The 23,922-nt window shown below is 29.3% G+C and overlaps 1 protein-coding gene across 1 annotated transcript in view; it reads right to left on the reverse strand.

Annotated features, from left to right (window-relative positions):
- LOC127286203 (A disintegrin and metalloproteinase with thrombospondin motifs adt-2-like) overlaps positions 1–23,922 on the reverse strand; it is a 167,539-nt gene that overhangs the window by 8,277 nt on the left and 135,340 nt on the right. Inside the window, exons 3-6 of the mRNA XM_051312571.1 lie at positions 5,859–6,040; positions 3,639–3,731; positions 3,232–3,397; positions 2,666–2,795 (exon numbers count right to left, since the gene is read on the reverse strand). Coding sequence (XP_051168528.1) covers positions 2,666–2,795; positions 3,232–3,397; positions 3,639–3,731; positions 5,859–6,040 — 571 coding nt within the window. The remainder of the gene's footprint in view (positions 1–2,665; positions 2,796–3,231; positions 3,398–3,638; positions 3,732–5,858; positions 6,041–23,922) is intronic.

Below are 23,922 nucleotides of genomic sequence, written 5' to 3' on the forward strand. Positions count from 1 at the left end.
TTTTTAGAAGGTAGATGGCAGCACTCATCTATTTTCTTTCTTTAAATTTTTTCTGAATCGTTTTTATAAAAAGCAAAACTCTTACTTGCTAAACGGAAATATTGGTGAAAAAGATGTATTATGTTATCAAAAAAAGTAATATTATTATAGAATAATAATCTTTGTATTCATTCCTTCATTCATTCACATTTTCTTAGTACTTGAATTTTCTCATTATTATTAGATTATATATACATATATATCTTTACTTTGATAATTAGGGTTCTCGAAGGTTTCTACCTGAAATTTGTTTTGTCAAAACAACTTTCAGTTGAGGGTTTTTTTGGAAAAATTTGTTGGTATTGGATAATTTTAGCATTAAAGATATTTGGATTTTAAGGATAAAAAATTATATTGGATAACATTAGTATCGAATATATTTTGATATTGGAAAAAAATATTGATTATTTGAATATAGTGGAAGTTGGTTTTTGGAAAAATTTTTTGGTATTGGATAAGATTGGTATTAAAGATATTTAGATTTTGAGGATAATAAAATATGATATTGGATAACATTGGTTTTGAATATATTTCGATATTGAAAAAAAATTGACTGATAATAGTGGATGCTGGCTTTTGGAAAAGTATTTAAATAGAAAGAAAGAGGGTTGAATATTGTTTTAAGGGTTGAAGTTGTTTTATGGGTTAAATAATAGTTTGTGAGTCGAATATTGATTTGAATAATAATAAAAAGTGCAGAGGAAAATAAGTTAAATAATAATCATTATCGAAAATGATGTAATGTGGAAAAAGATTAAACAACGCTAATTCACGTACATAAAAGACTATCATTGTTGCATTAGTTAGCTGAATTATAGTTAATGAAATATTTTATAGGTGAAACACATGTAAGTAAATTTTTTGAAAGCAAGAAACTAAAATAAACGATTACTTTTGAAAATTAACTTTATCGACAGTTTAAAAATTCAAGAAGGATACCATGTCGAACATAAAAGAGTATTTTATTTTAAGTAATAAAGATTTTAAGAATATTGAAAATGTAAATGAAATGTTAAATGATATGCATATGTATAAATTTCAAGAATTATTAAAAAATGATTCAAATTCTTTTTTCATTATGCAAAGTACTTTGTATTTACAAATGCTTGATTTAATTATTCCAATTGGAGAAAGAGATAAACATATTCAAATAGTTTTTAGCGGTAATAACAATTCTGGTCATTGGATTTGTGTTTATTACGATGGAGTAATATTTTTTTAAGGCTATTTATTATTTATTAAGACTATTTTTTAAAGCCTTAATGCAGGGTGTTTGAATATTCATCAAATAGAATATTTAATTAGATTTTTCCCTTTTAAACCAACAGAATTTTTTGTAGGTGTTGATCAACAGCCGATTGATACAGTTAAGTGTGAAGTATATGAAATAGCATTTGCTGTAAATTAAAAGATTAATTTATGAAACTGATAATAATATAATGAGCAAGCATTTGATATCATTTTTTAAAAACAATTAATTAAATCATTTTCCGGCAGTTATAATGTCTAATATTAGGATTTCGATTTGTAGAGAATCATTGGAATTGTCTTTTCATAAATCGTAATTTTATTCATTTACAATTTTATATGTATCGTCTTTCATAGAGAAGAAAAAAGCGTGGATTGCCACATGTGCGTTTAACTATATGTTTACGTACACAAATTTGCGATTCAGAAACTTTAAATAAAATGATATGTGCTGAAATCACAGACGAAATAAAGAATCCAGAACTTTCTAACATTGTAAAGCAATTTTAAGTTCATATGGGCCTTGTAGTAAACAAAATAGGACTTCACCCTGCATGGATCCTGAGATGGGTCAATTAAATGTATTGCTGACAATTCGATGATCGTAGCATATAATCTTTATTTGAGTACAAAATTTAAAGGTCATATTTACTGTGCAATAATAGGTATTACATTATTATAACAGCATAAGGTTGAAATAGTAATACAGTAATCATTACAAAAATAATATTATTATTTTTGTGAGATCAAAATTCTAATAACTGTCCGTCAAATAAAAATAAATTTTTAATTTTTTATAAAAAATTATAGATACCACGCGCGTTTCTTTTAGCTAGTTGTAATCAATAATATTGGTTTAAATCAGAAATTAATTATTTTCAACAATATTTTTATTAAAATAATTCATTATTTTTTGCAATATTTTTAATAAAAAATTAATTTTTTCACAAATATTTTCTCGTCTTAAAATGTAGTTTCTAAATATAATTTTTATTTTGAATAAATTTCATATTTAATAGATTTTTATATTATTTATTTATAAAATGTTATTAAAAAATAGTGTTCTTGACGTCCTACAGAAAATTAAATTTTTTTTTGAATTCCCCCACACAATTTTGTGTAAGAAACCGTTGAGAAAAAAATGAGACTAAAAAAAAAATTTCTGAATTTTAGGTGATCCGTATGAGAAATTCTGACCCATTTTACAAGAAAAGTGGTCAAAAAATTTATATTATGAGTTAAGATTATTGAAAAACTGACTGAATTTGATAAAAACATAAACTTTTAAAGTATCTTTTGGTATAAAAATCATCTATGTATATATAATTTTTTAAATTGTGTACTTTAAGGGATAAAGAAGAAAATAAATAGTACTTACTTGAAAAGTATTTCGTCAACATAAACCAAAATTTCTGGATAGACTATATTTGGTGTTTTTGATACATCCCTTCGGTTCACACTCTTAATTTTCATAAATTTATCATCGAACACGTTAGGAGAAGAATGTGCTAAAAAAAAAAATAAATATTGTAAATAATAATAAGAATAATACTATCCACGAATTTTTAGGATATTACATATTAATATTCAAATTAAAAATATACGTCTTTAAGCGTACGTAGGTACCTCCCACGTGACCTAGTATGGGAAAATGTGTTTTGGTAGTATACATCTTACTCTAAAATGAAAAAAGATTTTTGCCTACAATTTTGAGGGATGATAGATTAGGGTACAAGGAATCTCGTACTGCTTTATTTTTATTATTTTTGCGTTAAGTTATGGTAAATGAGTAGAACAACGAGATTCTTTGTACCAAACAAAATCACTTCTTCAAAATTTTAAGCCGAATTCATTTTTCATTTCAGAGAAAGTTTGAAATCACAAAAAAACGTTCTTTGCCCACATACCCTTAAATCAATTGTTTTATATAAAGAAAATACTTACGGCTAGAATCATTAAAAGATTTTTCATAAATTATATGATCATCAGTATTTATGAAACCTTCAGCATCAGTTTCAAAAAATGATGAATTTCTATTCAACAGATCGCGACGTTGGCGAATATGATTGGGCATGGGACGTAAAATTATGTTGTTATTGATGTGTCCAGTCTGAAAAAGGAAAATTTTTTTTCCTAGATAAGAGAAAAATTTATGTTTATGTATATATATTTATTAAACAATAAAAAAAGTTTATTCTTAATTTCTTTTTTAGATATACTGTTTAATCTTAAGTTAAAAGCCTTATATTTTTTAATCCTTGCATTTTTACTAGAAACGAAAATTTTTGTTATCTCTTTGTTGCTTTAGAAAAGAGAAAACTTGTTCAGCAGGAGTGTGAGTATATACTTACAAATTTGGTTTTGCCATTTTTATCGACACTCTGTGTAACTGATGACTGACTACGTCGATCTTGATAAAATTGTAAATTTAATTGATTCATCGGCTGAAATCATATTGCGATTATTGATATCCTAGTTTTCGAATGTCTATATATATATAGACCCAGATAACCAAGCGTACTAATCGTTATTTACGAGTACGGAGTACCAGTATTATACTGGTTTTATACCAGTACAAAATAATTATATATGTCGTACCAGTACGGTACTAGTACAGTAAAAGTATGTCGTACTGTTAGAGTTATAAAATATGATTGCTCGATAAAAGTATAGTACTAGTACAATACCAGTACGTTGTACTTCTGAAATAAGAAGCACAACATACTCGTACGATACAAGTATAATACTGGTACGTCGTACTGGGAATCTTTGCTGATAATGCCAACCCAACCTCACTTTTTTGACAGTTGTCAAATATTGTCAAATATGAACGCGTCACTGAAAACGGTGCAATAAATGTTGGTGAAAAAAGTGGTTTATGATGCAGCAATAGAGTTTTAACGTTTGTAACTTGTGCTTTTGTACTTATCTTAAATATTCGAGATTAAATTTATAATTTATATTCTTTTACTTTGACATGCCGCTTTGTGCCATGCACGGAAAAAAATAGTTCGTGAAACTTTCGTAAACTAGTTGTTCATTTTTGGACGGGCCCAAAGTTTGAAAATCTTTCATTAACTTTTTTCAAGATTTCACAAACAAAAGACAAAAAAAAAAATTCTAACCACTTTGTGAAGTAAAGACACTTTGACGGTGTCTCTCTTCATGACAATCAATTTCTGCGCACGCGCACAAAAAAAAGTTTGTGGAATCTTGAAAAAAGTTAATGAAAGATTTCCAAACTTTGGGCCCGTCCAAAAGTGAAAAACTAGTTTACGAAAGTTTCGCGAACTATTGTTTTCCGTGTGGTGTTATTTCATTGAAAAACATAAAAATCTTTTCTTTTATAATCTTTTTTATACATTTATATTGAGAAAAATTCATAAATTCGGTCTTGATCATATTGATATATTTTTAAATTCAATTGTATGTTATTTCGTTATAGTTTTTCTTATACATATAACATATTTATAGGTTAGGATGTGATAATATGTTTTTCTTAACATCAAAGCAAATTTAAACATCAAGTTTAAAATTCTTTTGAAATAATGTTTAAATGTAAACAAATAACCCAGGTGGAAAAGTTCCCGGTAGTCACTACCGGTAGTCACTACCGGTAATTTTTCCGGGACTACCGGTAGCCACTACCGGTAATTTTTCCGGTACTACCGGTAGTCACTACCGGTAATTTTTTTTTTACTACCGGTAGTCACTATCGGTAATTTTTTCCGGGACTACCGGTAGTCATTACCGGTAATTTTTCCGGGAATTACAATCAAAATTTAGTGACTACCGGTAGTCCCGGAAAAAATTACCGATAGTGACTACCGGTAGTAAAAAAAAAATTACCGGTAGTGACTACCGGTAGTACCGGAAAAATTACCGGTAGTGGCTACCGGTAGTCCCGGAAAAATTACCGCTAGTGACTACCGGTAGTGAATATTCCGGTAGCGGGAGCGGTAATGACTACCGGTAGTGACTTTTCCACCTGGGAATCAATTAATATAATTGATAAAGTTAAGTAATTAAAATAATATAAAACAGCGGATATTTTAAGATAAGTGAGAATACAAGTTACATATTTATATAATATATGCAAAGACATATATCATATAAATAAAAAAAAACATTATTGAATAAAAATAAATAACTAAAAATGAATTATTATTATTATTTCAGTTCTCCCACAGATTTCATGAAAAAATATCGTGCGTGATAAACGATTTTTACATGAAATAGTATTATGTGAAAAAAGCAACAGTGGCTCATGTGAATATAGTATGATTTTTCTCTCCGTGTATAGTACTCGTATTCTACCGATATTGCATACCGGTACGCCGTACTAGTACAGTACCTGCTACCGTGCGAAGGTACACGGCTGGTACAGTACCAGTACTGCCGTCCAAAGTAAAATTATACGTCCGTGCATTTGAAATATACAGCACGAACGTAGCTTTTCACTTTGAACGGCAGAGTACGCCGTACTAGTATTATACTACTACCGTACTAGTATGTGTGTTATCTGGATATATATATATATATATATATATATATATATATATAATACGTACTATTAGTGTAAAATGTACTCCGTTCTTTGCATTCTCGGCAGTATAAATTTTCGTTTTTGTTCCTGCTAATAAACCTTCAGTAGAATACAAATAAAATTGAAGCCGTTGACGTTTTCTCTGCATTTGAATTATTAATCCGTTGTTCGCTTGTCTTTTGTAACGAATTGGCACCACCTCATAGTCTGATAATTGAGATAGTTCAATTGAAATTTTAATATGTTAATATAATGCAGAAAAAATAGCAATAATGATATTTAGGTATTTAGGTATGCTTATATTTTTCTCAAATATATACATATATGGGTGTTTCTCTGCGTAGAGCACAATTTAATGTTCCTCGTTTTTTTTAAGAAATAAGTTGCACATCGACGCCCCCCGATGATAAAGTATTAATTCAAACTCCAATGCAATGAAGTGTTAACTCAATGTGCTATATAATTTGTGTTCTTTTGTTTGTGCAATATAATTATGAATTCTTGAGCGCACTAACTCTGAAGATTATAATTTAATTTTCGTTAAATTATAAAAACAAATTTTAAAAATAACAATAACTAAATTTTACGCTACGCGGAAAATCACCCATATATATATAATATTTTTTTATATTCAAAGATAAAATAAAATTATTTAAACTCAAATAATTACCATCATCGACATTAAACGATTGAGTCAAGGACACAAAAAGAATGCCGAATAATAGAATGAAATAATACATCTGCAAAAGTAAAATTTTTAATTATTAAATAAATTAAAATTTTAATAAAAAATACTTTGGTTTTTCACATATTGTGCATGTATATAAATAATATTTGACGCACAAAGAGAAGATATCTTAGAGGTATCTTAGAGGCAAAAAATTGTAGGTTATGTTTAGTGATAGTTTTCTCTTGAATGAACCTTCATTTTTAATTATGTGAAACTATAATACACTATTTGCATGTATTTTTAATCCAAAAATAATAAAATAATATTTATACCATGGGGCATATTTGTAGTACTTTTGCGACAAGGAAAACACAATCTCTCAGATGCACTGTATAACTACGGAAGTCAAATAATTATATGAAAAAGAAACTAGTGTGTTATAAAATTGAAATAAAGAGACTAGCGTTTTATAAAAGTACTAAAAATGATTTGCAAATGCACCGTAGAGTTTACATCATCGTTTGCTGTGAAATGCCTCAAAAGTGAGACTTTATACACGTATTGTATAAAATATTCTAAAATAAAAATTATTGGGTCATTCCATTTCATTTCACCTATAGTCGTTGCGGTCTATTTTCAGAAAAATTTGGTATTTTGTATTAATGACTTTTAATATCCGTACAATTCATTTTTGACAATTATTTTATGAAATTTTTTTTTATTTACGTTGAAATTTATTTTTTAAGTTGAGTTGAACGGAAAATAGGTTAGTTTGACAGCTTTGGAAATTTTATAAATAAGAACAGAAATAATTCAGTTAGTAAATTTTTTTTCATTAATATTTGTTTAAAATAGTCTAATTTACCAATGTTAATTGATAATTGTGTTAAAAAAGCCAAAATACTACTTGAAAATTAATATTCAAACTTACCTGTAAAATGTCAAAATTTGTCACATTTTATTTATATTTTCCAAGAAAGTTTATAAATATTATAAAATTTATTACTACCTAACAATGAGTACTTTCCATGTACTTTCACATGATATGTTGGCTTTTTATTTTTATAATATAGAAATATGTGAAATTTTACCTTGAATATTGAACTTTTCAGGATTTTATCAGATTTTGAACACTTATCTTCGCAGGCGATTAATGAAAAAATCCCATTTCGGTTTTAAAATTTAAGTTAAATCTTCTTTATTCATCTTATCAAAATTTGGTGATAGAGAACGAGCTACTTTTTATTTTTATTCACTTTAAAAAATCCACCTTAAAATACGAATTTAAAGGTTAAAAAACAAGTAATTTTATAAATAAAGTTCATACAAATAAATCCATATTGAGAAAACCAACTTCAGTTTTATAAAATTACTTGTTTTTTAACCTTTAAATTCGTATTTTAAGGTGGATTTTTTAAAGTGAATAAAAATAAAAAGTAGCTCGTTCTCCATCATCAAATTTTGATAAGATGAATAAAGAAGATTTAACTTAACATTTAAAACCAAAATGGGATTTTTTCATTAATCGCCTGCGAAGATAAGTGTTCAAAATCTGATAAAATCCTGAAAATTTCAATATTCAAGGTAAAATTTCACATATTTCTATATTATAAAAATAAAAAGCCAACATATCATGTGAAAGTACATGGAAAGTACTTATTGTTAGGTAGTAATAAATTTTATAATATTTATAAACTTTCTTTTAAAATATAATTAAAATGTGACAAATTTTGACATTTTAAAGGTAAGTTTAAATATTACTTTTCACGTAGTATTTTGGCTTTTGTTACACAATTATCAATTAACATTGGTAAATTAGACTATTTTAAACAAATATTAATGAAAAAAAATTTACTAACTGAATTATTTCTGTCCTTTTTTATAAAATTTCCAAAGCTGTCAAACTAACCTATTTTCCGTGCAACACAACTTAAAAACTAAATTTTAACGTAAATAAAAAAAAATTTAATAAAATAATTGTCAAAAATGAATTGTACGGATATTCAAAGTCATTAATACGAAATATCAAATTTTTCTAAAAATAGGCTGCAACGACTATAGGTGAAATAAAATGGAATGACCCTATTGTATTCACTAAAAACTGTCAATGGATATAATAGCCCCCGCACTGCAAAAAGAAGTATCTTATTTTAAGATGTTTTGGTCGCCTTTTTAAGATGTTTTTTTACAACTTGCTTCTAAGTTATCAAAAACATCTTAAAATGCATTATAGTTTCTTATGATATAAGATAGATAGGAAGATACTTTTGGTAACTTGCTTCCAATGTGTCTTATAATAAGATACTTCTTTTTGCAGTTGCGGGATGGTATAATTACCCCGGTTGACAGTAAATCTTTCTAAAATTTTAACATAGTTTATTAAAGTACACTGAGAAAAAAATGCTGTTGAATCAATGACATATGGATTTGATTCTATGAATAGTGTCATACCGGGCTGCCTAAGGTATACGTCATTGTTTTGAAAGCACCGATTTTAATGATTCGATAGTGTGACTGTCATTGAAACATAAGCATATTTCTTAAATTGACAGAAAACTATGTTAATGTAAAGGTATTTTTATTGAGTCAACAGAATATTCTTTTGAATCAAAGAAATAAGTTTTTAAATTCAAAAGTACATGCTTTTGAATCTATAGAATATGCTTTTGAGTCAATGGAAAAAGTTTTTAAATTTAAAGCATATGCTATAGAATCTATAGCATATACTGTAAACTCATTCCTCTTATGAGGTTAAATGAAAACAACGATAAATCAAAAAAACTAATCTAAGCTTACAAATTTTTTATATATTATAATTAGTTCTCATGTTCACACTTCTATATATTTAATTTTTTTATTTCGCACTCTCACATATACAACACATCTATATATATTTAAATCGAAAGAATTTACCCTTTCATACACACACACTAACACACAAATATTTTTTTTTTTTGAAGCCTGAAAAAACTTGGTATCACCGTCCGACACAATTTTTCACACACGAAAAAATCAATGATTTTCAGAAACTAGGACCAAAAAAAAGATACCCGTGTCTGGCCGTTTTGCTAGATCAGGTCATTTTTTGCTTTTAGGGGTAAAAACAACCCTTAATTGAAAGGTGATAGGATATCTTGTACAAATAAATAATTTTTTATGAAACCTGGTATCTCGGGGTTTTCCGGGTCGCTGATTACGAATCTGATGTCAGATTTTCAAAATTCAAAATGGCGGATCCAATATGGCGGTCGAAATTTATAAATATTAATTATTTTTTATAAAACTTGGTGTCTAGCGGTTTTTGGGGTCGCTGATAATAACATAATAATAATAATAATAATAATAACATAATAACATTTATAAATTTCGACCACCATATTGGATCCGCCATTTTGAATTTTGAAAACCCGACATCAAATTCGTAATCAGCAACCCCAAAAACCTTCAAGTAACAAGTTTCAAGTGAATTCGACGAACTTTTATAAATTTCAAACGCCATATTGAATCTGCCATTTTGAATTTTAAAAATCTGACTTCAGATTCGTACTCAGCGACCCCAAAAAACCCTAGAAAAAACCGCCATATTGGATCCGCCATTTTGAATTTTGAAAATCTGACATCAGATTCGTAATCAGCGACCCGGAAAACCCCGAGATACCAGGTTTCATAAAAAATTATTTATTTGTACAAGATTTCCTATCACCTTTCAATTAAGGGTTGTTTTTACCCCTAAAAGCAAAAAATGACCTGATCTAGCAAAACGGCCAGACACGGGTATCTTTTTTTTGGTCCTAGTTTCTGAAAATCATTGATTTTTTCGTGTGTGAAAAAAAAGTTGAATTTTGTCGGACGGTGTATTCTTTAGTGGTCACCCATCAAAGTACTAACCGCGATCAAGGTTGCTTAATTTTTGTGATTGACTAGAACCACCGAAGTCCAACATGAAACAGTAGCTGTATAGCGTTCAACGATTACTTTACAGTCAAATTTCGTCCTCAAGATTTTTCATATTAAGTAGATAAAAGAATATTATTATTAATATTAATATAATTTAATTGATAATTAAATATTTTTAAATTTTATGTTTCGAAAAATTATAAAATAGTAAAATAAATTTTTTTATAATTCTAAACATATTATATGGGTTTTTTAAATTTTTAACTTAATCAAAAAATAAAATTTTTATGAATTTATAATTTTTTATTTATAAACTTTATATTATATATAAATAAAATTTTAGAAAAAGGGAAAAAAATCTTTTTCTAGTTACATTTAAAAATCTATTATACAGATTGCCCGCAATGACGCCATTTATTACAACAAAAGTACACGATTAATAAATTAAAAGTTTAGTTAATTGAAATAATAAGTCATGTCATTATTTTGATGACAATAGTTAAGAATGTTTTAATAAGTTGGGTATCAATGTCTCAAATGCAATAACACCATTCATTGAAACAAAAGCATATGCTTTCGTTTCCAAGAGCTTGCTCCTTTGAAGTAAACAATTTTTCGTATGATTCAAACTTATACACATTTTCTTCAAATTTACCTTTTAGATGCTTCAAATAAAAATTGTCAAAGAATTAATAAATTATTCTGTTGATATAAATAGATTAACTATAGCATCAACTTATACAATGGCATTAATTTTACATTACCATACTTTTGATTTAAATAGTTTCGTTTTTTTATTTTATGTAATATACTTTTCAATCAATAAAATTGTTATTGAATCAATAACGGGAAATTCAATAGCATTGAACTATTTGATTCAACAGTATTTTTTTCTCAGTGTACAAAAGGGTTCAGTAAATAAATTTATAATTTTATAAACAGTTTATCAAAATGGAAGTAAAAGAATAAATTACATCTTACCTTTTCTGTGCAGTGTTGAAATTCACTGTTAAAACTTTGAATTTTGACTAATTGTATTTGACATCGTTTCTTATGTATATATACGGAGAGAGAGAGAGAGAGAGAGAGAGAGAGAGAGAGAGAGAGAGAGAGAGAGAGAGAGAGGGAGGGAGAGAGAGAGAGAGAGGAAATGAATTCTTTATTATTTTCCAGTGATAAGATTATTTCCTTGAATAATTAAATATTCATTATTTATCTATAAATTTCAATTACATTTTGTATTCACGGAATAGTACCTAATATTGATTTTGTGATAAATTTTTGTAAATTAAAGAGTATAAGCTTTACGACTAATTTAAGGTGTTTAGACAGATTAAACTAATAGCATTATTATTGTTAAGATACGTGATCGCTATAAGGTTAATTTTTCGAACACATTTCTCCAAAAATACTAAATAAACTCAATTTATATTTGGTACAGAATTCTAAAACCATTGGTTCAAATTTTCATGTTAACAAATTTTATTCGATTGGGAGGATCCCAATGTGACCTGTCAAAAAAATCAATTTTTTTTTGTATTTTTTTATAGTTTAGGGATTTAAAATTAATATTTTATAGGTGTTTTAGGCGAAATGTCCTTGGTTCATTGGAAATAACGAATTTAAGTAGTAGTATCTAAATAGTACAACACATTTTTGGTCCCGCTTTTTGTTTGTGAGAAATGAATTTTTTATTGGTATTTTTTCGATTTTTTTGAGTTTTAGAGGTGAAAATGACAACTTTCCCCGATGGCTTGGGGGGTCCACAATTTTTTCACAGTTGTCTACTATTACTAGGATGAAAAAAGAACAATAAAATTTTTGGTCCCGCTTTTTGTTTGTGAGAAATGAATTTTTTATTAATAGTTTTTCGATTTTTTCGAGTTTTAGGGGTCAAAATGACAACTTTCCCCGATGGCTTTGAGGTCCACAATTTTTTCACAGTTGTCCACTATTGTGAGGATGAAAAAATAACAATAAAATTTTTGGTCTCGCTTTTTGTTTGTGAGAAATGAATTTTTTATTGGTATTTTTTCGATTTTTTCGAGATTTAGGGGTGAAAATGACAACTTTCCCCGATGGCTTTGAGGTCCACAATTTTTTCACAGTTGTCCACTATTGTGAGGATGAAAAAATAACAATAAAATTTTTGGTCCCGCTTTTTGTTTGTGAGAAATGAATTTTTTTTTGGTATTTTTTCGATTTTTTCTAGTTTTAGGGGTCAAAATGACAACTTTCCACGATGGCTTTGAGGTCCACAATTTTTTCACAGTTGTCCACTATTGTGAGGATGAAAAAATAACAATGAAATTTTTGGTCTCGCTTTTTGTTTGTGAGAAATGAATTTTTTATTGGTATTTTTTCGATTTTTTCGAGATTTAGGGGTGAAAATGACAACTTTCCCCGATGGCTTGGGGGTCCACAATTTTTTCACAGTTGTCCACTATTGTGAGGATGAAAAAAAAACAATAAAATTTTTGGTCTCGCTTTTTGTTTGTGAGAAATGAATTTTTTATTGGTATTTTCTCCATTTTTTCGAGATTTAGGGGTGAAAATGACAACTTTCCCCGATGGCTTTGAGATCCACAATTTTTTCGCAGTTGTCCACTATTGTGAGAATGAAAAAATAACAATAAAATTTTTGGTTTCGCTTTTTGTTTGTGAGAAATGAATTTTTTATTGGTATTTTTTCGATTTTTTCGAGTTTTAGGGGTCAAAATGACAACTTTCCCCGATGGCTTTGAGGTCCACAATTTTTTCACAGTTGTCCACTATTGTGAGGATGAAAAAATAACAATGAAATTTTTGGTCTCGCTTTTTGTTTGTGAGAAATGAATTTTTTATTGATAGTTTTTCGATTTTTCGAGATTTAGGGGTGAAAATGACAACTTTCCCCGATGGCTTGGGGGGTCCACAATTTTTTCACAGTTGTCCACTATTGTGAGGATGAAAAAATAACAATAAAATTTTTGGTTTCGCTTTTTGTTTGTGAGAAATGAATTTTTTATTGGTATTTTTTCGATTTTTTCGAGTTTTAGGGGTCAAAATAACAACTTTCCCCGATGGCTTTGAGGTCCACAATTTTTTCACAGTTGTCCACTATTGTGAGGATGAAAAAATAACAATAAAATTTTTGGTCCCGCTTTTTGTTTGTGAGAAATGAATTTTTTTTTGGTATTTTTTCGATTTTTTCGAGTTTTAGGGGTCAAAATGACAACTTTCCCCGATGGCTTTGAGGTCCACAATTTTTTCACAGTTGTCCACTATTGTGAGGATGAAAAAATAAAAATAAAATTTTTGGTCCCGATTTTTGTTTGTGAGAAATGAATTTTTTATTCATAGTTTTTCGATTTTTTCGAGATTTAGGGGTGAAAATGACAACTTTCCACGATTGCTTGAGGGTCCACAATTTTTTCACATTTGTCTACTATTACTGGGATGAAAAAATATCAATAAAATTTTTGGTCCCGCTTTTTGTTTGTGAGAAATGCATTTTTTATTGGTTTTCGAGTTTTAGGGGTCAAAATAACAACTTTCCCCGATGGCTTTGAGGTCCACAATTTTTTCACAGTTGTCCACTATTGTGAGGATGAAAAAATAACAATAAAATTTTTGGTCCCGCTTTTTGTTTGTGAGAAATGAATTTTTTTTTGGTATTTTTTCGATTTTTTCGAGTTTTAGGGGTCAAAATGACAACTTTCCCCGATGGCTTTGAGGTCCACAATTTTTTCACAGTTGTCCACTATTGTGAGGATGAAAAAATAAAAATAAAATTTTTGGTCCCGATTTTTGTTTGTGAGAAATGAATTTTTTATTCATAGTTTTTCGATTTTTTCGAGATTTAGGGGTGAAAATGACAACTTTCCACGATTGCTTGAGGGTCCACAATTTTTTCACATTTGTCTACTATTACTGGGATGAAAAAATATCAATAAAATTTTTGGTCCCGCTTTTTGTTTGTGAGAAATGAATTTTTTATTGGTATTTTTTCGAGTTTAAGGGGTGAAAATGACAACTTTCCCCCATGGCTTTGAGGTCCACAATTTTTTCACAGTTGTCCACTATTGTGAGGATGAAAAAATAACAATAAAATTTTTGGTCCCGCTTTTTGTTTGTGAGAAATGAATTTTTTTTTGGTATTTTTTCGATTTTTTCGAGTTTTAGGGGTCAAAATGACAACTTTCCCCGATGGCTTTGAGGTCCACAATTTTTTCACAGTTGTCCACTATTGTGAGGATGAAAAAATAAAAATAAAATTTTTGGTCCCGATTTTTGTTTGTGAGAAATGAATTTTTTATTCATAGTTTTTCGATTTTTTCGAGATTTAGGGGTGAAAATGACAACTTTCCACGATTGCTTGAGGGTCCACAATTTTTTCACATTTGTCTACTATTACTGGGATGAAAAAATATCAATAAAATTTTTGGTCCCGCTTTTTGTTTGTGAGAAATGCATTTTTTATTGGTTTTCGAGTTTTAGAGGTGAAAATGACAACTTTCCCCGATGGCTTGGGGGGTCCACAATTTTTTCACAGTTGTCTACTATTACTAGGATGAAAAAAGAACAATAAAATTTTTGGTCCCGCTTTTTGTTTGTGAGAAATGAATTTTTTATTGGTATTTTTTCGATTTTTTCGAGTTTTAGGGGTCAAAATGACAACTTTCCCCGATGGCTTTGAGGTCCACAATTTTTTCACAGTTGTCCACTATTGTGAGGATGAAAAAATAACAATAAAATTTTTGGTCCCGCTTTTTGTTTGTGAGAAATGAATTTTTTATTGGTATTTTTTCGAGTTTAAGGAGTGAAAATGACAACTTTCCCCCATGGCTTTGAGGTCCACAATTTTTTCGCAGTTGTCCACTATTGTGAGGATGAAAAAATAACAATAAAATTTTTGGTTTCGCTTTTTGTTTGTGAGAAATGAATTTTTTATTGGTATTTTTTCGATTTTTTCGAGTTTTAGGGGTCAAAATAACAACTTTCCCCGATGGCTTTGAGGTCCACAATTTTTTCTCAGTTGTCCACTATTGTGAGGATGAAAAAATAACAATAAAATTTTTGGTCCCGCTTTTTGTTTGTGAGAAATGAATTTTTTTTTGGTATTTTTTCGATTTTTTCGAGTTTTAGGGGTCAAAATGACAACTTTCCCCGATGGCTTTGAGGTCCACAATTTTTTCACAGTTGTCCACTATTGTGAGGATGAAAAAATAAAAATAAAATTTTTGGTCCCGATTTTTGTTTGTGAGAAATGAATTTTTTATTCATAGTTTTTCGATTTTTTCGAGATTTAGGGGTGAAAATGACAACTTTCCACGATTGCTTGAGGGTCCACAATTTTTTCACATTTGTCTACTATTACTGGGATGAAAAAATATCAATAAAATTTTTGGTCCCGCTTTTTGTTTGTGAGAAATGCATTTTTTATTGGTTTTCGAGTTTTAGAGGTGAAAATGACAACTTTCCCCGATGGCTTGGGGGGTCCACAATTTTTTCACAGTTGTCTACTATTACTAGGATGAAAAAAGAACAATAAAATTTTTGGTCCCGCTTTTTGTTTGTGAGAAATGAATTTTTTATTGGTATTTTTTCGATTTTTTCGAGTTTTAGGGGTCAAAACTTCAAATATGTAGTAACACCAACACTAAACAAAAAAGTTAAATATGGAATTAATTATACATTTAAGGGTATGTCCAACATGTGAAATGTAAACAAACATGAAATGTAAACAAACCATGCACATTTTTTCGCAGTTCTCATTTAAATAGAAAATAAAAATTTGTCGTTTTCTTTATGAAAATGGTAAATTAATGTATTAAAGTTGGTTACTATACTTTATTTAACTAATTATATGAAAAAATAAGTACAATTATAATGAAATGAAAAGTGCACTGAATTAGCAATTTTTTCAAGGTTTCGAAAAAAAACCATTTGAGTATATCTGAGGCACGGACGTTGAGCGCCTAAGTGGGAGAAGAATGTTGAGCCATTGGACAGTCACATCTTGGAAAGGGTAAAATTCTGAAATTTTACCCCTTCTCTCACTTTCTCCCACCTAGGTCCTCAACGTCCGTGCCTCAGATATACTGGAATGCTTAAATTTTTCGTGACCTTGAGAAAATTGTTATTTCATTGTACTTTTCATTTCATTATAATTATACTTATTTGTTCACATAATTAGTTCAATAAAGTATAGTTACCTAGTCTAATATATAAATTTACCATTTTCACAAAGAAAACGACAAATTTTTATTTTCTACCTAAATGAGAAGTGCGAAAAAAATAAGAAAATTGCTAATTCAGTGTACTTTTCATTTTATTATAATTATACTTATTTGTTCAGAAAAGTTGTTAAAAGAAGTATAGTAACCTAATACAATATATCAATTTACTATTTTCACAAAGAAAGTTACAAATTTTTATTTTCTATTCAAATGAGAACTGCAAAAAAATAGGTATGATTTGTTTAGATTTTGAACCTACTTATTTAGACGAATTTTTGTAAGATATAATTTCCATTTCACCGAATTTTCATTTTGAATTCTTATTTGAACGAATTGTCATTTGAAAGAATTCTTAAAATGTCGAATTTGCATTTGACCGAATTTGCAAATGGTTGAATCGTTTCTGTTGGATGCTTATTCGGCCATTTGCAAATTCGACGTTTTAAGAATTTTTTCAAATGACAATACGTTCAAATAAAAATTCGAACAAATAAAAATTCGGTGAATTGGAAATTCTGTCTTACAAACATTCGTCTAAATAAATATTCTGTTTAATAGAAATTCGAGTTAATAAAAATTCGGACAAATGCAAATTCGATCAAATAGAAATTCTTTAAATAAAATTTCGACTAAATAAAAGTTCTGCAATGCTAAAAATCGATTAAATTAAAATTCTGCTAAATTATAATTCTAAGAAATGAAACTTCCGCTAAAAGTAAATTCTTCCTATTAAAATTCTACCTAATAAAAATTCATTTAAATGAATATTCTGTTTAATAAACATTCAAAAAGATGATAATTCTGACACATAAAAATTCGATCAAATGGAAATTCTGTTAAATGAATATTTGATTAAGTAATAATTCTATAATGTGAAAAAACGAGGAAATAGAAATTCTGTGAAATAATAATTCTAAAAAATTAAACTTCGGATAAAAGTAAATTCTTTATATTAAAATTCTGTCTAATAAGAATTCGTCCAAATGGCTACTCTATTTAAAAAAAATCGAGCATATGAAAATTCTGAGAAATGAAAATTCGATCAAATATAAGTTCTGTCAGTTGAATGTTCGGTTATATAAAAATTCTGTAATATAGAAAATCGGGTGAATAGAAATTCTGTGTAATAATAATTCGGTCAAATAAAAATTCGGTTAAAAGAAAATTCTATCTAATCTATTTAAATTCTATCTAAATAAATTATTCTAACAAATGGAAATTCTAAGAAATTAATTTTAGAACTTATTCATGCGCCCCGTTTAACTGACATTCTATTTATATTGAACCTTTTATTCGGTTAATATTATCTAATTAGTTGACATTCAGGCAAGGTTGCAGAAGATTTGACTTATGTGAATTCTCTTGAAATATTAAAAGTTAACCTTCATTTTCTATAATTAAAATTAATCATTACAATTTGTACATTTAATTTTAAAATAATTATTACAAACAAAATATTTATCCTTCCTTCTAAATAAAAAAAATTATGAGAGAAAAAATATTATTCAACACGTTCTTCATGACAGAAAATTTAATAAACATAATGTTCATTTTTGTACATAAAAAATTAATCAAACTTCAAAATTTTCATTAATTATTTATACTACAAAGTAACATTTTTTTATTCTGAGAAACAATCTTTGAAGATTTTTTGAAAAATAAGTTTTAAGAAAATTCGACCGTATATATTGCTTTAATTCATTTACTGACTGAAAACGTTGCTTGACAAAGATAACTGACGCACACACCACTTTTATTTCTGTGTGTCGGTAAATCTGTACGCGGGCAGATCGTGTCTGTTTTACGCTCTTGCGAGACGAAGATGACAAATAAGAATTCGACCAATGGAATAGACGCCACGGCGACAGTCGACCAATGGGATAGGCGTTACTATAGATCGAGAGTTTATCGTTTAGAGATTTCTTATATAGGATATATATATACATACATTCAAAAACTAGGATCGCAATAAATCATCTAAAGCGATTTCTGTTCCTGCTATGCTTTCCATTAAATCAGAATTAAAGATATTTATATTAACTTTCGTACTTCCATTTTTTACAAGGTCTGTTAATATTGTTATATCTACATACTGTGAGGCAGATAATTTTTCAAACTGTCTTATAGTTGTTCTGATAATTGCGGTTTGATTTTTTAAAAGTTTAGCAATTCCTGCAGTGTTATTATAAACATTAGCAATTTCGTTGTTTATTAAATTAGCATCATCCTCAATTAAGGTACCAAAAACGTATCTCAATATTGACCCTCCAAAATTAAATACTCCTCTTTTACGTCGATGATTATTTAGACTAATTAAAGTATCTAATCTATTTTTTATCTTATTATATCTAGTGGATAATGTGCGAATAGAAATTTTATGATTACAACGAGTAAAGTTTCCACATAAATTTGACAATTTATCGATATGTTTTCCCATTTGTTTGGTATCTTCAATGACATCACGGAAATCTGCAAAGTGAATTGTAGTCCATACTTCATGGTAAAGTCTTACGTCGAATAACTCCTCCTTGAATATAGGGTTATTAATTGGAGTGACTTTGTAGCTTAATCCGAGACAAGCTGGCAACAGTACTACAAAAATGAACAGCATCTGTAACAAAAAATTTTTACCCATCGAAAGGCTTTGTTTCATTAATATGCCTTTTATATTCTTTATTTTTAACTCTATATGTTATAGTGTGAGTTTCTGAGTTAATATGCGTAATGATATAAGGTCCACTAAATCTTTTCGATAATGGTGTGCTTCTCAGACTTTTCACAAGTATCTTATCTCCCACTTGATAGAGAGGTGTAGGCCCTTTCCTCCTTGATGATACTTCCTTTTCGTATTGCATCTTGCTCTTGATAAGATTTTGCCTTATTTCCTTTAATTTATCAATATGATTTGTTTTGAGCTCTTCCAAGTATCTTGCTGCATCCTGTGATTTGAGTTGTAACGTTGGTATAGTGGTTTCCAAATGAGGCTTTGACAAAAAGGTAGCTTCCAAAGGTGAGAATCCTGTTCCTCTATTAGTCATGCTGTTGAATATGAACTGAACTTTTCTCAAGTGTTCATCCCAATTCTCAGGCTTGTCTTTCACTAATTTTTTAATTGATCCTTTATGGTTGCGTGTGCTCTTTCAAAGGATCCATTAGATTGTGGATGTCCTGCTGCGATAACAATGGGTTTTACCTTTAATGATTTAAAGAGAATATTAACAATTTCGGATTGAAATCCTTTCGCATTGTCCATTATAACCTCATGTGGTGTCCCATATAAATAAACATATTCTGTCAGTAATGCATTTGCTGTATCGGATGCTTGTACGCTTCGAACAGGTATCAAGGTGAGAAATTTAGTTAATTGATCTTAAACACTCAAAATATATTTATTTCCTTGTTCCGACATGGGTAAAGGTCCTACATGATCGATGGCGATTCTTTCATTTATTCGAGTAGGCGGATGTATTAATACTCCATCTGCAGTAACATTGTATTGTGCTCTTTTAGTGAGTTGACAATCTTTACAAGATTTTATATAATTTTCCACGTCCTTGTGTAGATTTCTCCAATAATATTTTCTGGCAATCGCTTCTATTGTTTTTTGAATTCCTAAATGTCCATTAACAGGTCCATGAAAAATTCTTAATATTTCCCTTTGTTCAGCTTCATCTTCTAATACTCTTCTTTCTTGAGTTATGATCTCTATTATTTTGTCTTCAGCGCTAAATTTTGTGTGAATATACTTTATCATTCTAATTAGTTTGTTTCGTATATTTTCATCTAAAAGTGACAAATCGTAACAAATATTTTCTTCGGTGGAAATCATGTGCCCTTTTAATTTTTGCATAGGCAATTCTTGGTTCCGTTTCACCGTCAATTATTATATCCTTGTCTGTTCCAATCACAATACGAGACAATCTGGTTTTACACACTTCCTTTAAGGGACGATGATTAGTATATCTGTATTGCGTAAAATATTCCTCGAAGTCGTCATCATTATCTGAAACATGCAGGGCTCGTACTTGTCGAGATAAGGCGTCAGCGTTAGTGTTCAGACTTCCCTTTTTGTAATTTGTAATAATCGAATTCTTCTAATTTTAGTCTCCATCTCATTAAAGGTGAAGATGGGTCTTTTACATTCATAAGCCATTTTAATGGCTTGTGATCAGTCAAAATTTTAAATCTTTTGCCATACAGAAAATGCCTGAAATGTTTTGTAGCCCATACGATGGCTAGTAGTTCCTTTTTTGTGGTACTATAACGAGTTTCTGCATCGTTAAGGGTCCGTGATGCAAATGCTACTGGTTTATCAAATCCATTGACCTGTTGAGATAAAACGGCTCCTAGTGCAAAATTACTGGCATCTGTAGTAAGTGTAAATTCTTTAGAATGATCCTGATAAATTAAAATCGGTTCTTTAATTAGAAATTGTTTCAAATATTCAAAACTTTCATCCTGTTTTTTAGTCCATTTAAATTCTTCTCCTTTCTTTAAAAGATTTGTAAGCCGCTTGGCAATTTTGCTATAATTTTTTATAAATCTCCTGTAATACCCGGTGAGACCTAAAAATTGTTTAATTTCTTTTTGATTTGTTGGAGCTTTAAATTCTTCAATTGTACTAATTTTATTTTTATTAGGTTTAATTCCATCCTTTGTGATAATATGGCCTAAGTATTCCAGTTCCGGACGTAGGTATTCACACTTATCTGGTTGTAACTTGATACCGAATTCTCTCAGTCTTTCTAGTAAAATTTTCAAATTGTTATTGTGATCTTCTAAAGTCCTACCAAAAATAATGACGTCATCTAAATAAACATAGCATATTCTTCCTACCAATCCTCGCAGTACAAAATTCATTGCTCGTTGAAAGGTAGCTGGAGCATTTTTCAATCCCATTGGCATTCTCTTAAAGTGGAAATGTCCATCGGGTGTTGAAAAGGCTGTTTTCTCTTTAGATTTCTCATCCATTGCAATTTGATAAAATCCAGAAGATAAATCAAAACCACTGTAATAATGCATTCCTCCAATGTTTTCCATAATTTCCTCGGTGTTCGGCAAAGGATAACTCTCTTGAGGTGTATGTTCATTAATTTTCCTGTAATCCACGACGATCCGCCATTTTTGTTTTCCCGATGCATCCTTCTTTTTCGGAACCAACCACAGTGGGCTTCTGTAGGGACTATTAGATTCTTCAATAATTCCTTTTTGTAGCATCTCTCGTGTTTGCGTAGTTATCTCCTGTTGATGGACAGGTGGATACCTGTATTGTTTGGTATGTATAGGAATGGCAGTATCCAAGTGAATTTCGTGTGTAATTCCATTTATTACAGGTAATTCGTCTCCTGGCAAATCGAATACATCTGTAAATTCTTTAATAATTTCTTTAATTGTTTCACTCTCTATATCTTTAAGGTGATTTAATCGCGTGTTAGAAAAAAGTAATTCTCTTCTTTGCAAAACTTCGACAGTTTTAAGTGTACGAATTTTTACACTTTCCGGAAGTTCCATTAGTTTAATTGGTCTCAAACTCATATCAGACTGATAAATATATTGATAATCCATAGAAGAATTATAATGATAGATTTTATCTTTTTGTTTACCCGAAATAATACCTGATGTAATATCCTTTCCTTCTAACAAACAAGGTTGCGAATATTCCTTGCCTAAGGTAATATTAAAAACTTTTGCTGAAAGAGGAGGTATAATGGTGGGAGTTTTATTTAATTTAAAAATTTCATCACTAAGTGTAATGGTGCGATCTTTTATATTATTAATGGCATCGTGATTTGCCATAACATCAATACCTAGAATTCCATCATACTCTATGGGAAAATTATCTTTTGCAACCAGATATGTGTCTTCTTTGCCTAAAAGTTTTAATTTGCAGGTACCTAACATGTTTATCCTACAATTTCCCATAATTACATCCCGCGATTTGTCCTTTAATGGTTTACATGTAGCAAAATCTAACGCATCTTTTTTTATAATACTTGCTTCCGCTCCCGAATCAATTAAGAGTCTGATAGTTCTTCGAGTTCCTGTTGGTCGGATATAGAGTATTTGCTCTGTGAGTCCGCATCGTCTGATTCGTATGGATCTGATGTTGTTGCCTCTTCGGTATTCCTTATCGGAGGGGCGTAACTGTTCCGGCCTTCCTGAAAATTTGGTTTCCAATTTTTCTTCCAGCATTTTGACTCCGTGTGACCCTTCGTGTGACACATTAAGCATGTTTGATCTCTTATCTCGTTTGTTTGTTTTGTTGTTTCTTTTTCTCGACCTAACATTTTATAGCGTTCAGCAGAATGGAAATTTTGGTTTTCTGATCGATTTAAATTAGATTTACTAAAATTTGATTTATATGAATCTACTCTCCTATCTATTGATACTTGAGCCATTTTCCGACAAAGTTCTCTTTCTCGAATTGTACTTTCCGAATTTAATGCTAATGCCATCGCTTCTTTAAGAGTGAGTGGCCCTTGATTTTCTACACGTTCACTTATCTTATCGATGAGACCCACGGTGAATCTCCAAATTCGTTCCTCTTCTTCCGCTTCTAGTGCAAACTTTGCTCTAATCGGATCGGATTTTTGACCGGCTGCTTTCATAACTTTTCTATGAAAATCTAAAAATCTTTTCGCGTACGCGTTTACCGTTTCATTATGCTTCTGCACAACTTTATTTCTTTGTTCTTTCACATATGTATAAGGCATGTCTTGAACATCGTAATAATTTAGTAATAAATCTTTAATTTCATCCCAATTATCTGCTTCTTGAGAGCATATGAGATTTTTTGGTTGACCCGTTACACGACTAGCTAAAACCATACGTAAAACACATTTCTTATCTATCCACCTATGCATTTGTGAAAGCGCGTCTTCGACTTCTCGAACAAGAATTCTAACATTTCCCGATCCGTCAAAAGATGACACCCAAGAAATTACATCTTTCGGTTTCAAAAAATTGTTATCTTCTTCCGGTGGCGCCGTCGCTCGCGGTGTTTTCAAAGAATTAAGCAATGCTTGTTTTCTTTCTATTTCTTCTTCTAAAACTTTAATATCTTCCGCGTGAAATTCCGTTTTTATAACTTCATTTTTCACTTCGTTATTTTTATCTTGATTATCTTCAATTTCCTTTTTTGTTCCAAAAATATTTTCAAGAGATTGTTTAAATAATCCCGGTTTTGTATCCATGATAAATGATAATAAAATTTTCTTTTCTTTTTTTTTATTAATTTCAAAGATGTATATAATGTATGTAATCTTTATGATTTATTGGTGTAATGCTTTAAATATATTTTT

The sequence above is a fragment of the Leptopilina boulardi genome, unplaced genomic scaffold (genome assembly GCF_019393585.1).
Source record: "Leptopilina boulardi isolate dan_hultmark-lab unplaced genomic scaffold, ZJU_Lbou_2.1 LbouV2_121, whole genome shotgun sequence".
In the NCBI taxonomy this organism is placed as follows: domain Eukaryota; kingdom Metazoa; phylum Arthropoda; class Insecta; order Hymenoptera; family Figitidae; genus Leptopilina; species Leptopilina boulardi.